Source organism: Cydia amplana, chromosome 20 (assembly GCF_948474715.1).
Source record: "Cydia amplana chromosome 20, ilCydAmpl1.1, whole genome shotgun sequence".
Taxonomy (NCBI): Eukaryota; Metazoa; Arthropoda; class Insecta; order Lepidoptera; family Tortricidae; genus Cydia; species Cydia amplana.
The window spans coordinates 8,873,237-8,888,540 of NC_086088.1; the positions used below are offsets into that span (position 1 = coordinate 8,873,237).

Consider the following 15,304-nt stretch of genomic DNA (forward strand, 5'->3'; position numbering starts at 1 on the left):
CGTCAAATGGTCCAATTTTTGTCTTCTAAGTATAGTCTAGGTCATATACTACATACTGTAACAGCACTTGTGTACAACAGTTGTCTACATTTTATCAGGTGCCATATATCCAATACCGTAATTTGTGGGTTATTGCATATGTTGAGGTTAATACTACGTTCGTGCATTAGGAGTATTAGGACCGGTTTCCATCAGTGCCTTGCCTTTATACTTGCCTGTATGTTTTGTCATATATTTGGCAGATACATTGATAATTTATAACTCTTACAAATTATTTACAGTTAAACCCACATTATGTTCGAAAAATCTTAAATGCGTGTCCAATAAAGAATTAGAAAGGAGCTAATTAGAAAAGGTATACTTAGTCTTAAAAAATGACTGACTTGGTTTTCTGCTGCGCTGTCCTGCTGGGAGTGCTGGATGAAACAAAAAGTAAAGTTCTATATAAGTACCGTTTCGGAACTGAATGTAAAAAAAAAGAAATAGAGCCGGTATGGCGTCAAATATTTCGTTGCAAGCGCTACTTCGGTCACAAAACCCTGGTCTTCTCTACTATAACTTGATCCTAAGATTCAAAGCAGCTATGCGTAATCAGAGACCAACTTAATACTGGTTCAGCTGTAGCTTTGTGAAGAGTGTAACCCGCAAATAGCGGTCTGACTCAGTGCTCCGTCGATCGCGCGAAGACTCCGTCGCGTCGCTCCGCGTTCGCGCCCGACATCGGCATTACATAAATATTCAATTTTTTATTCCAAACCGTATATCAAACGTGTATTTCCTTGTAAAAGTGGAGCGTATAGCTCATAGTCAATTTCTGAAAGGTAATTGAAAGTTTATTAAAAATATCGTTTAGTGATGTGTTGAATGAAGATTTTAATACGTTCGTCGATTTCACTTTCTGCACCGGATTGATACAAACCCTTGACGGATCCTGTAATAACATACCTTGTCTTCTTGAACCCATAACCGAACTTTCCGTATTAATCACGACCTGATTGCTCTTTAATTCATGAAAGAATTCTGACTTCTCGACTAACTGTTGTATGATAATTTTAATAAGGCGATCTCTTTCTTGTAGCGTCGAATTCGCACGCATCACTAATCACTAGTTTGTACCAACTTGGTGCACCTGCACCGAAGAAATTACATGTTTCTATATGTGCGAGGATGTAAAACTCGTATTTTATGCCACTACTACGTGTAGTTTATTACTGGATCTTAAAAGTACGATGTAAAATTCCTTTGTAACTGGTTATTTGACCAAGTAATCACTGTGTCAATATTTAACATGTCTGTAAGCACGCCTCTTTGATTTGATTTGTCAAAATTCGTGGCATGAATTTGCAATGTCTTCTTCATTGTGATTTACACAATACCTAGTATATATTACATATCATTAAATTATTATTGGTGAAGTGATTATGTGTGTCGTAAGTTTTAACAAAAGATTTGATTAAGTCTCATTTATAAAGTTACTTCTCGCAGTTTCCTTCAATCCTTTCTTCTCAAAGCAAGTTCTTTGACCTTCTGATTCGACACGTTTGCCTTTTTTCGATTTTATTTATTTATAGTAAATTACTTTGTCTCTGCCTTTCCACTTCTCACTTACCTTAAATATAAAATTTTATATTTTGTATGAAACATCAGAGAGAAACACTTCTACCTTTGTGTGGAACAATAGTTTATTAATACTACCTATACTAAAGTCTATGAAAGATTTAGCTAACAGTGCGGTATTAGGTACCCCAAATTCCACATTTAAGGCTCTATGTATAATGGTTACGTCATTTTATAATTCATTTTATACTTTATCTCATTCTGTTACTTTTATGTCGTCATTTTTTAAGCGTTCATTGTTTAAAATGTTCGAATTGTATCACCATTACCCCCAGCTCTGCTTGCACATTTTTCTTTCTTGTCGTTTATTTGTTTATTTTTAAACCTACTTCAATAGGAGGTGGTTCTTAATTTGATTGAATGTGTTTCAATGTTTGTTATTTTTTTACATAACGTGAACTGCTGACGTACAAGATAATACAACACGTGCTAACACTGCAGAGGCAGACATTTGAATACCGATCTAATTGTCATGCCAGTTATATCGACAATTCATTTTATTTGCTTACAATGGACTTGAATCACCCCTTGTGAAACCTCCAAATGTAGGTGGCGTCTCGAATTAATTGTAAATACATACTAGGTACTATATAAAATGTTTCATGTTAATTGGGATTATAATTTAAAAACATTGAACACATTGAGACTTGTCAACGCCTTTGGCTGAGCTGTAAGACAGATGCGCAGCCAAGGACACAATCAGTTTTCATATTAACAATTGATATACTCGTAATCCATAAAAGTAATACTTACTTACCTACTCATATTTATAAGCATTACTGTACGGACCCAACAATACATCGCTCAATAATATCCGAACACGCATCTCTAGCGCCTTGATAATAGAGGCGAGTTCAGATATTTTGTGAGCACCAAGGCCGATCCGATATATCTGATGGCGACTGTACTGTAACCACAATTAATTCCAGGGTTTCCCTTTTAAGTTCGTTTGAATGTAGGTAACGTAAGTACCTACAGTAATTTATAATATGTCTAATTTATAATGCAATACAAACACATAACATTAGCATAAATTGCATTCCATTGTTTATCCGTAGGTAGAGCCTATCCGCCCAATTAAATTTACGATGGAAATGTATGGCCTGCATATACATTAGTGGTAAATTGGTAATTATATGAATCAATACATATTATAAAACAAAGTCCCCTCCCGCGTCTGTCTGTCTGTATGTTCGCGATAAACTCAAAAACGACTGTACGAATTTTCATGCGGTTTTCACCTATTACATATTAGAATGATTCTTGAGGAAGGTTTTGGTGTATAATTTGTAAAGGTTTTGTGTAAATTTGTTAAACTACCCGTGCGAAGCCGGGGCGGGTCGCTAGAATTGATAATTAAATCATTCATATATCCTGTCTTCATGATCTCTAACTTATTTGTAAGACTTGTAAAATTCATCATTCATTACATTATGTATTATTTTCTCATCGTATCTTTGCGCTTTGTGTACTCAACTGTTCTTCATGAGTTCTTTGTACCATTACCATCGCCCACACTGTTAACTGTACATTGGTGGACATTATGCCTTTTGTAATAAGGTCCACCGATGTACAGTTGGGAGTGTTGCTGTTCGTACATGTAATTTTATCTGATATTATATATATATATATATATATATACCACCTATCATTGTTAACGTGTGAGGCGTTCTTCAGATAATGTTTGGCTTATGTGGTGGCCGTGTTATCATTATAACTGCATTAGTTTTTGTAAACAATGTAAATCCTTTAATAGCATATTGCATATTCAGAGTATTCAGACATAGTACTGTTTATATATTACATACATACATACATATAAGCACCCCTATTTCCCGGAGGGATAGGCAGAGACCATGAATTTCCACTTGCTACGATCGTGACATATCTCTTTCGCTTCCTTCACTTCAATAATATTCCTCATACACGCTCGCCGGTTTAGGGTGCTCTTCACCGCCTTTCTTCAAAATTTCCCCGATCTGATCAGAGAAAGTCCGCCGAGGTTTACCCCTTCCAACTCACTCTTCTACTTCTCCCTTATACACTCTCCTATCTATAGTGACTCATTTTATGATATTTAACGTACTTAACCTTAAAGACCACCATTTTCGAAATGTCCAAACCACCTGTCCACTCTTAAACATATGTAGATGAAGCGTATTGTACCTATGTTAATGAGTTTTTCTTATCACTTACCTTACATGAATGGTTTATACGTTTTTTATCCGCAAAATACCTACTGTTTTTACGTTATCCATCAATTTGTATTACGGTTTTTGTATTTGTAATTCTTAATTACATGAAAATGTTTTAAACAATCATCGTTGAATTATATATTCTGATGTCTTTATGTCATTTCAAAGGAGCGTACAAACAAAACGCAACATTTTAAAATATGCTTTTCTCGTTATTATCATCATCATCACATTCTAGCAGCAATTTCAAAGCCTCGATACTCTGTTAACTGATAAGTTAAGTCTTAAAGGCGTATGTAAAAATCAATCATTCGAATGCAAAACAAGAGTCCATCTCCCAATCACGCGTCCAGCCCCTGACAAAAGTTCATACATCCATTGCAGCTAGATGACCCAGTGATCGGCACGTGAATAATTATTGTGTTTTATCTCTCGACCTGTGCTCTTCGCATTGCTGCGTGCAAATTGGAATGACACACCCATTGTGGATTATCCCATTATGTTTGGCTTGTTTTCTGTTAAGAATGTACACTTTGTGTTGTGTTAGTTGTGTTTCCTTCTTGCTCATGATTATTGTTAGTGTTAATTATCCCGTAATCCGTATAATAAGAAAATAGTAAAATTCAATTAAATACTAGGCCTTGCTCTATCTTCCGCTGCGTATTCACTACTTTATTGACCTCTATTATTCTACCATCTATTACATTATCAATATTCCAATTTGTAACTGTTTTCTGTGTGATTATCACGCATTACCCACAATGCTCGTAATCTATTTTTAGTTTTTGTTATTATTGAAACACAGTGTTTCAATTATTTTGTTTATTTTATTATCTTATCATTTGAACACGAGTGCTTTAACCGTTCTGATTCTGTTGCTACAATTATGTCATCATGCTTTGAGAAAAATACTTATCTCTTAGTAATTTAATTAATGTTGACATTAATTGTAGTTGTTGTAAGTATATTTCCTTTTTTATGTTTTATTACCATGAACATCAATATCTGCCTAATATAATTATAACTAGAAGCTCTCATTCTTGCATAAGAATGTAACAATGTCACCTGTGTTACTCAATATTACGGTAACAGGAAAATATCATCTACTTACACTCACCACACACTGTTGTTCCTACAAAAATATTGAAAGAAGAAGTACGCAGAACTTCATCGTTTGCGCGTAGTATTACAAAGAAATTTACTAGAGAAAATCTGTTTAAACAACGTACTCATGTTCAAAAACACGTGAGTCGTTTTACGAATACCACTAAAACGAACGGGACGTTAAAATCGAGAGAGATTATGAAGTAAATTTAGAACGTCTACTCTAAAACTCTAAAAATACTCGGCGCATAATTTTCTGCTATTTATTTACTGTCATCGAATGTTGTTTCTAATGTTACTTTGTAAACACATATTACTACATCTGATTTGGGTGTTTAAGATATGTTGACACTTTTCTTTCATAACTATGTATATATCTACTCTAAAAATACTCAGGGATTAGGCTGCTTAGTTTTCACTACACATTTTATTTATTATCATCGAATGTTCTTATTAATCTAACTTCGTAGATGTGTATTACGTCGAATTAGTTTACAAAACATTATTATCAGGTTGTTGTTCTTCTATATTTGTGTTCCTGTTTTTAATTTGATTAGAAACATGAATAACTGTCGTGTTTTTGTTTAATGTATTATCTTTAGATTTTTGCCGTATGAAGGTTCATCATTGACGCATTTCATCTCTAATGTCTTGCGGTTCAAATTCCAATAGGCGCCAATAGTTTATCATTTATCATCTAGCAATTAGGTCGTTACGTATGTTCTCTATTACATCTGTATCGGGCGAATTCTTATCATCCACCAACCCGTCATGCTACATAATTAATGACAGGTCAAGCGAGTTTACTTCAACGCGATAGCGATTCTTCGGATTAGTACTGTACTGTACACTGTTGAGTTACAACGTGCAAATTTGAAATCGGCGTTCGTAATTTAATTTTTTTTATAGTGATTGAGTGCGTTCAAGATTAATCGGTTGAGTGATTTCGGTTTGCGTTGGGAGCCGATCGGGAATGTGAGCCGCTGTGATTGGTCGACGATGGAAACCATGGTGAACGTGTGGGCGGTGGTGGAGCACGTGAGGGTGGCCAGTGGAGCGGCGGAGCTGGCCATCTTCACCGCCATACTCTACTGGTTCTTTACTTCAAGGTGCGTTTATTTTTTATGTTTTTCTTTTATTATTTTTTTTTATTTGTCAGCATAGCAATCTCTGATTTGTTAAAAGTAGTTATGCAAGTTCATATGCAACGAATAGTAAGTACTTTTATGAATAGGAAATATAGGAATAGCACTTTTTGAATTTTATGTAGTGGGTATGACTTTTAACCTATATAAGTTAATCTACTCGTTTATGTGGAGCTAAATTTAGTTTCTTATCAACTTCTACCATAAAAAATAATTGTTTTTATTTAGCCCAATTTGTACGGAACGACAATATCTTAAGCATTTTAAGTCCGCTATTTAATTGTGGTTAAATTATTAATTTTGCCACAGATTATATACCTGCTTTTCGCTGCTATCCTATTCCAATAAGTACTTTATATTTCGTTGTTAAGCACTAAATTTTAAAGGCAATTAACTTATTCATTCAAAGTCAGATAAAATTATCATTATAAACGTCATATTTTCATAGAAATTTGACATGAACGATGGCATTGACACACTCTGTCATTGCAAATGCCATACAGAGTTAACTTGATCTGACTCTATCGTATGGTAAAAGCTACACAAATTATACGTGAAGTTTAGATATTGTTGACTTGTCTATTTTCTAATGGAAATTGTAAATGACGAATGCATTCGTGCTCCTGTAAAATATCTTGAGCTTCTATTGAAAAGTAAAAATAGTTATTTTCGATACAAGTGCGAAAAAGAGGAAATCCGCAACGAGTGACGATAAATTAAAACACGACCGAAGGGAGTGTTTTAAATAGACACGAGTTGCGAATTACCTATTCGCACGTGTATCGAACAACGTTTTACAGTACATATGGCACTTTCAAGTTTCGACATATGCACGAAAAGTGCTATTTTACGCACTAGTGCGGAAAAGTAGCCCCATATGTACTGTAAAAATAGTTTCGTTGACGTGGTATAATGTCATTACCCAACGCATTATGATAAAATCATTCAATTTATAGTACAGACTACTTTCGAACATGTTTCAGTGCCTATGTGTAACCGCCCTTTCTCTCCCTTTTGTCTCGAAGTAGGAACACACCTTTGAAAAATAACTTGTTTGTAGAATATGAAGTCGTTGAACTGTACAACATAGAAGAAATACGTACTCGTACTGCAGCGGTATCATGGTCGCATTTTTATCACCTGTCATGCCATGCCTTGCGTCACTTTCGCACTTACAAATTTGTTAGAACGTGACAGGCATGGTGACAGATGATAAAGAGCCGGCTATCTTAGCCCTACTGCAATGTTTTTCAGTAATATGGGGTAAGATTCTCAATACTCGTATATAAAAACAGACAAACAGACAACGCACAGCAAATCTTGGAACAACTTGGAATTTTGCAACTTAAATTCCATTTATTGTAGGGCTTTTGGAAAAACACGGAATTTTCGGAAAATGGGGCTGAAATTTTAACTTCTGCGCGGACGTCGCGAGCTGAACCTTGCATATACATGCAGTTTTCAAGTATGTAAAAGGCATTAGTGGTAGAACCTTAAGTCAACCAGTTACCTTTGGCTGGAAAACGCGTATAAACGAGCTTAGTGACCTTTGTTCAAGCGCGCAAACATGAGCAAAGTTCAAGACATGTTAGAGTAAATTGTCCGCATAATATTTAATGTATGCATAACAAAACAGGTCTGCGCTACAGTCTTCATCAATGACATTATCTCAACGGTCAAGGTCATACACATATATGTATATCATCGTCAAGTTTTTCGTCGTTTAAATGTCATCGTCGTTTAAATGTTTTGCCTAAAACTTGCAAAATTTTACGCCGACTTTGCATGCTTACCGACGAAGTACCAACGTCTACTTGAATGGTACTCGTATTAATAAACCAAACATGCAATGAAAAAATAATCGATTCAGTGGTTATTTAATCTATACCGCTATGTACGTTAATACCTAGATGCCACGGCAATGTTTTTACAAATATATAAACTGCGTTTAGAATCATACGAGTAATATGTCAACCGCACAGCGCTGTGCATTGCTGCATTTGCACTTTTGCAGCAAATTCGATGTCACTCAGCCACTTTCACCGTGCACCGACCGGACGTCCAGTATCATGCGATATTTCTGCAATAAGTACGAGTATACACCGCAGGAAACTAAGTGCAGTAGCATTGTGGACTGTGGGGTCATCGGCTGACCAATGTTCTAATGTGTGACTCTTACGTTACGTGTTACGTGATTATTTTAAGTTTTTAAGAAAGCAATATGTTGGGGTGATAATAAAGAACAGACATGGATAGTTTGTTCGAATCTAGATGATAAAAAGATACTTAGTAAAGATTACCGGACAAAAATAAAAAGTAAATTGAAACTTTTGATCTCTTGACGTCTTTTTTAGAGATATGCGCCTTACCTAACCAAATGAACGAGAACTTTTTCCGCGTATTTAACGTTGTGGAATTAACGGTCAAACAACCCATAAATATATTGTTTATAGGCCCGTGCCTAGCCATGTTCTTTGACTTTATCATTTATTCATCACGCACATAAAAACAGGTCAAAATATCTTTACGTTTTCCTGTTAAATTTTTTTTCCTCACGTGTTCCGGACACCTCTTGCGACACTGAATAATTTAAAAATCTTCTTGAGCAAAATAGACGCCTTGGAGGTCTCAAATTTACCTGTTCTGTTCAATTACTTTACATCTGAACGAAATAAAACACTTGGGTACGCGGGTGATAAGCACCCCCATAGGGTTTATTCGTAGAAAGCATGAGTATTCAGGATTCGAGCATTACATTTCATCTCATGTAGACATAACTCGCACTTCTCGTTTGCTTCAATATGTACGTGAGATTCATTTAAAAATAAGACCATATATAAAGTTTGTTACTGCTACAGATCTTACAAACAATATCTGTAGATGTCAGTATTAAAAAGTACCACTGGCACATGAAAAACATCATCACTATAGTTGGTTAAATCAATTTGTCAGTCAGTAAGAACCACGAAAACTATACTCGTCCTTTTCTTTTAGGTGCTAGTACTAGGGTAAGACAAAGATAGTATGATTCTCTTTGTCTATGTTTGAAATGAGACAGTCCTTTGACAAACTATACAAGTGGTTATGTTTTTCATGGGAAAAAGAGACGAGATGAGACACGAAATTATTGGGTTCTTATTTTAAATTTCTTAAAAACATCTGTGTCAGCAAAAGTAAATAGCTCAAGCGTCATAGATGTGACAGAATAAATATTAGAAGCACATTTGGAGAAGGTCAAAGTAAAACGCAGACACACTTCAAAACAAGAGCACTGACTGGTACGCAAATAGTTTAAATCTTAAACTTTAAGATTTTAAATTTGAACGGAACAAATTTTGGCGTTAATACTTATCTACAATTTCCGTCCGCGACAAAGTCAAAAGTTCCTTTAAGGTCCTTTACTTCAACTTGCTATGTATTTAAAATATATACAGATAGGTATACAAACAAAATATATATTAACATACCTACCTTGTTTACAAATGTTGGTCCTTATGCAGCCCGATAAGTCAAAGTTTTCGGTCTACTTCTGTAACTACAAGCAGTTGGAGGAGTTTTAATACTGTGTGGTTGACATTAATTCACAAAGATACCCCAATAAAGTCCCAGCCTAAATTACGGGTCTCAACCGTTGTATTTTTTATTCAGTCTATATTTCGTAGATTCGGAAAGGGAAAAGATTCCTTAACTGCGTTAACGCAAACACTAATAATAAGCAGTTTTAAAGGCAAAGCACGCGTTGCCAATGGAGAACACGTACTTACTTGGGTGTTCCAATGTCAATTAGACAAAGGTCATACAGATTAAACAGGACCAATCCGCAAGGAATATCATTACAATCTGTTTTTGAACACTGGCTAGTCAAAGAATCACAGGAAAGTAACAGAAGTTAATGAACAAGTTATCAGGCGATCGCGTCAGGGGAATGTATCATCAAACCTTCTGAATGTCAGCTGATGCTCCGTTGGTGGACCGAGGAACTGCAATTCCATATTTTAGTAATTTCGATGAATAATTTATCAAATAAGAATAAGCTATCTTAAAGAAAAAAGGCAGCAGACTGTAATTTGTTCCTGGCTCATGCATACACATCTCTCAAATCTAAAATGCCGTTGAAATTCGTTTTACCAGTTTTACCCTATCGGTCACTTTCTTCTTCTTCTCATATCGATTTTAACGATGGTTTATAATACTACTTGCAAGGGCATGCAGGGTACATAAATATATACAACCAGCATTTTATAAAAATTAGACTTGTTTTGGTGGTTTCGTTTCTATTGAGCCGGCACGTACGATACATCATTATAGTACCTACGGGTTTGGTTAGGGTCTGCTGTTGCAAATAACTGTGATCTAGTTTCCATGTGACTTTTTGACATTTTCCTTTGATTAAAACGAATCACAATTAATATGCAAATTACGATTTTGCTTTAGCCCCCTCTCAATGATACAGCAAGTTTATTATCATTCGTGCAAAGTCGAAGACCTGCCGGATACAATATATACCGGGTTTAAAGTGCAAATTCAGAGTTATCGTGTCGTTCTATATCAATATCATATTTATGTTTAATTAAGTGTTTTATTATTGTGAAAAAAAAATTATGCCTAATTAACAACAGTTACTATTTATATATTTTTTTATACATTTTACAATTTTATAAAAATACCCGTTTTAGTTTGACTACCAAGCAGACAACCGCAAGAAGACATTCGTATATCGACAAAAGCCAATGGAAAAGTGAAAAGGCAATTTTACACCTTGAGATAGAAAACCACTTAACATCTTGACCATCATGTATTAAAAAATAATTTTTAAAATCGTCTTCTTTCTTTGTCAACAGCCGCGTTGCCGACATGCTGGAGGTGGTCGGCGAGCGAGTTGGCGGGTGGTGCGGCCGCGACTCCAACTCGCTGCGGCAGGCGGTGCGCGCGCGCCGCCGGCACCACAACGACATCTATACCAAACTTGATCAGGAGCGGACGGTGAGTAGTTCAGTGTTCAGTGTAGGCCTTTAAGATAGATTAGGAATAGAAGCGGTCCTAGGATACTGCCTTGAGGAATTCTGACTGTAATACTGATTTATTCAGAAGGTTGTAGTTTTCAATACCTATCGCCTGGTTACTCCTTATTACGCAAGTGGTTGTGAGATAGCTAATATATATCGTCTCTTCTTTCACCGACAACTATATGTTCAAGCTTTTAAGATAATTCTATAGCTCTTATGCTATGCTATCAAAAGCTTTAAACATATCAACCAGAATAATCTCGTCATTTTGCATTTGCATTGTCGAGTTCCACGTCTGGCTTTATAAAACTTCTTATCGCTTTATTTTCCATTCAACAATTCCATTATGATGGAATATGGAATTCATGGAATGAGGCTATATTTTTTAACTGGCTGTGAGAGACAGTATCCTAATGAATCATTAAATCATTATCATATGCAATTAAAACAATATTGGACATAAAAAAGTAATGCGGTCATATAAGTCATCTGTGATGAGTCCATTGAACTCAATGCTCACCAACCTGATTATTTTAAGAAGAGGGGCGTCTCACCTTTATTGTAGGAAAGTAATGGCGTTATTAATAAACGTGTGTCACAAACCGTCATGAATCTAGTATAACTGGATTGGGCATGAGTGGTGGGGATAACTGACAGAACGGGATAGTCTTATGTATCTTTCAGTAGGAGTAGCAGCGAAAGCGCTATTATTGTTTGTCCTTGTCACTGTCTCACATCTTGTTTTATTCCTCACCGTAAATTGACCACCATGATTGGTCGAATTCATTTGTTGCCCACCATAACGCGACGCTATGATTGGTCGAATTTATATGTTTTGTCCCTCACGGAGGCACGCGTAGACCACTTCTATAGGATGCTACCTTCTATGCAAACCGTTTATCCCTATCCGTCACTTTGACATTTCTGTTTGTTAGAAAGAGACCTAATTTAACAGAGGTTTGTAAGAGGTTGCTAAGTTTTATGAAGAAGGGAATGTCTTTGTTTCGACTTATTATTCTGGACATTTATTTGTGACCAAACTTTTGTGTTATTGCACCAATAATTGACAGTGATAATTGTCAAATTAGTATTGGTAATGGGTATCTCATCTACTTACTTATAAGAGATGATCGCCACTTACAACAATTCCCGATCTAACACATTTCACATTGAAGAACTGTTGTAGTATCGCTGTTTGCTTCGGCAGCGCCTTGCCCTCGAATATGTTTAACGCCACCGCAAGCCCGGAACTTGGCAGCTATCGGACATATCACGGATTGCACCTCGTACTGAATAGCTCTTTAGTACGATGTGTTAGTTCTGCCCGCCAACATTGGCGTAGCGAAATGCAACATTACGTGCTGTGCTGAACCGTCGCGTATTCTCACTGTAAATCGGGACATACCTTATGAATATTAAAGGAATTTGAAGCGTAAATACAGTAGATAAATTCCATATTTTAATGCCAGCGTCTCTATTTAGCTCGCGATTGCCAGCAACCATTGATGCTGGCTTTAAAGTATGGAATGTAACTGCTGTATTGAACGTTCGAATTTCTTTCATTTAGTAATGTACCCGTCTCGAAACCAGCAGGTTCATCTGTATCCCACATAACATGTCAATTTTCTAATTTCTCTTGCAAAGAGGAATTTTAAGAATAAATCATTTCTAGAATTTGATTTATGGGTCTATCTATTTTTTTTTTTCGAAGAACAGCGTTATGGTTTGAAACATATTTTTTCTATTCAGATTTTTCGCAGAGTCAGGTTGCCTGCTTCATTTTCTTATGCTGATTTTTTTATGTCTTTATGCTGATCTAAAGGTGCTTGTTGTACGTACAGAAATTCCACGTGAGACTTTGATCACGATTCAGATTAGATTGCAAGATGATTGCTTACGATGCGTCGATGACTTTTCCACTACCACACACTATTCTGACGCCAATAGTTTTAACTCGGGCAATTCAGACTCCTGAAGTACCCATCATTATTAAAACTGTGTATATTTTTGTCTCCTTCGTCCGTTTAAGTAAGTATCTACTTTTGCAACACCATATGATCTGTAAATTGGCCGGTTGATTGCATCAAGTCCACGCGGAAGATCGCGTTTTGCGCTTCCTTTCGTGCTCGGGCCCTGTCGTGTCGAAATTAGAGGCAATTATGTCAACGCATTGTGTGGCAAGTGGTGAAGTACCCTTACGACATGTGTGGACAACGTACTCGTACCTACTGATTCCTGGATCTTTTGAAACGTTCATTTTCACGTTATTGCTTGCAAATGTGCTAATTGATAGTGGTTAAAATAATTTCTAAGAAATGTACGTCTTAAAATGTTTTTTTCTTAAACAGTAGATAATTATTTCCAGTTTTATAATGCAATACTCTACCCCTCTCTTCGCCTATTCAAGTATTTTCATTAAATGAATCTGCAATACGACCCCTATAGGATGTTTTAGTAAAAGTGGTATTGAGTTAAATGAAGTCGGGAAAATTGATAACGCCGGTTTGAGTAACATAATTATTATCATACTGTCTTATCCACTGTTAAGTACCAATAAATCAAACGGCAAAAACTTACTTTTATGATACTTTTATTATTTAGTAGTAAGTCGATATATAGACCGCAGAGAAACTTAGAGTAAAATGACCGCTTTCTCTTCATTGGAACGATATTGAATCGAAAGATAATCGCTATTACAAAGTTTACCTGCAGTTTATGTAATATACAGTCAGCAGCAGAAATTGCTAAGCGGGCGAGGTGTTCAAAATTACCTTGACACGCTCTTATTCTCTTAACAATAAAGTCGCGTCAAGATCATTTTGAACACCTGGCCCGCTATTCCAACTTTCTTGCTCATCAACCTGCCCCTAAATTTAATTTTCTGTCGCCCCCTTTTCGAAATACAGTCCATTTTCTCGCTATTAAACAATCATGAATCATGATTCAATTGGATTCTTGAGTAATATCATGAGAAATATAATAATCATATGTATAATATGCTTAAGCAACGAATTGACGCATACTCATATTCATAACTACGTCATAACTCGCGATTACGATCAACATTAACCTTTTCGACGCCGTGTCAAACACAAAACCTGTCACGCTGACGCCACGTCACCGAAATGTCAAAACTGAAATTGAACTTTATGCATATGCACGTACTTAGGTCTATGTTGGTCTGTGATATGTGACCGATTAATCGGTGTTTGGCGTTGAACCTACGGTGCGGATATATCGGTCATGGGCGTCCAAAAGGTTAATTGCTTTTAAATAACTGTTTTTATACACGTGACTAAGTGATCATAATTAATATACTCGTAATGGACTTTAATACTCGTAGTTAACATTTATCAGTCAGTTTTCCATTAGAGAAAAAGGGAAAATTGTTGCCACATATATATGTATCTATAATCTATATTACTATCTATCTGAATCTAGATACTGATATTCCTGATAGTGATATCCAGAATTAGAAAGAGTAAACTGACAACAGTGTGGCTACCACCAGTTTAGCACTGACATCGCTATCGAGAACGTAGACGTTAGCGTAATATGTCCGTTTTGACACTCTTAGTGATATGACTCGTGGTACGAGTAGGTACAATTAAAAAAAAAAAAGTTTTGATTTAGACGTATTAAAGTTTAAGACATAAAAATTATGAACATATTTATAAATGTGATTACATGATAATCTCATGAATACACGCTTGCAATATTTTGTCAGATTTAAGTCTGTATTAGAGATTATTTAGCAGCATCGGTTGATAAGTGCCATGAATGTTTTGTTCGAGTATGGAGTAATACAAACGGATGCTGTTTTGTCGCGAAATTGTATACTGGACGTCCTGATTGTACATTTATAAGAGCCGATTGTTTTACGTCATTCCGGGCCGTGAGTAGCATTTACCGCCGGGCTACTGCCAGGCAGAAAGTCCCACTTCCTGGCCTACGTCAAACTTATCTCTGCACAAAAATTATCTGTCTATTATATTTCCGTAAACGTATTGAAGTAATATTATGTGTCTTTATTTGATAAGACAACACTGCGATGTTTACATACCTACGGAAGAACTTGAGGTGGTCCCGATGATTTGCGGAATGTACACAATACTATATATTTATCTTTTCAAGTTTTCAGATTTATACCTCATCTAATCAGTAAAAACTAGTGCCTACGCCAATTCTCGGGATTAGTTGCCAAGCGGACCCCAGTACAGGCTCCCATGAGCCGTGG

The 15,304-nt window shown here is 36.0% G+C and overlaps 1 protein-coding gene across 1 annotated transcript in view; it reads left to right on the plus strand.

The window, feature by feature from the left end:
* Nucleotides 1–604: 604 nt before the first annotated feature.
* LOC134657542 (glycerol-3-phosphate acyltransferase 1, mitochondrial) overlaps nt 605–15,304 on the plus strand; it is a 59,658-nt gene continuing 44,958 nt past the window's right edge. Inside the window, exons 1-3 of the mRNA XM_063513118.1 lie at nt 605–821; nt 5,826–6,025; nt 10,903–11,044. Coding sequence (XP_063369188.1) covers nt 5,916–6,025; nt 10,903–11,044 — 252 coding nt within the window. The 5' untranslated portion in view covers nt 605–821; nt 5,826–5,915. The remainder of the gene's footprint in view (nt 822–5,825; nt 6,026–10,902; nt 11,045–15,304) is intronic.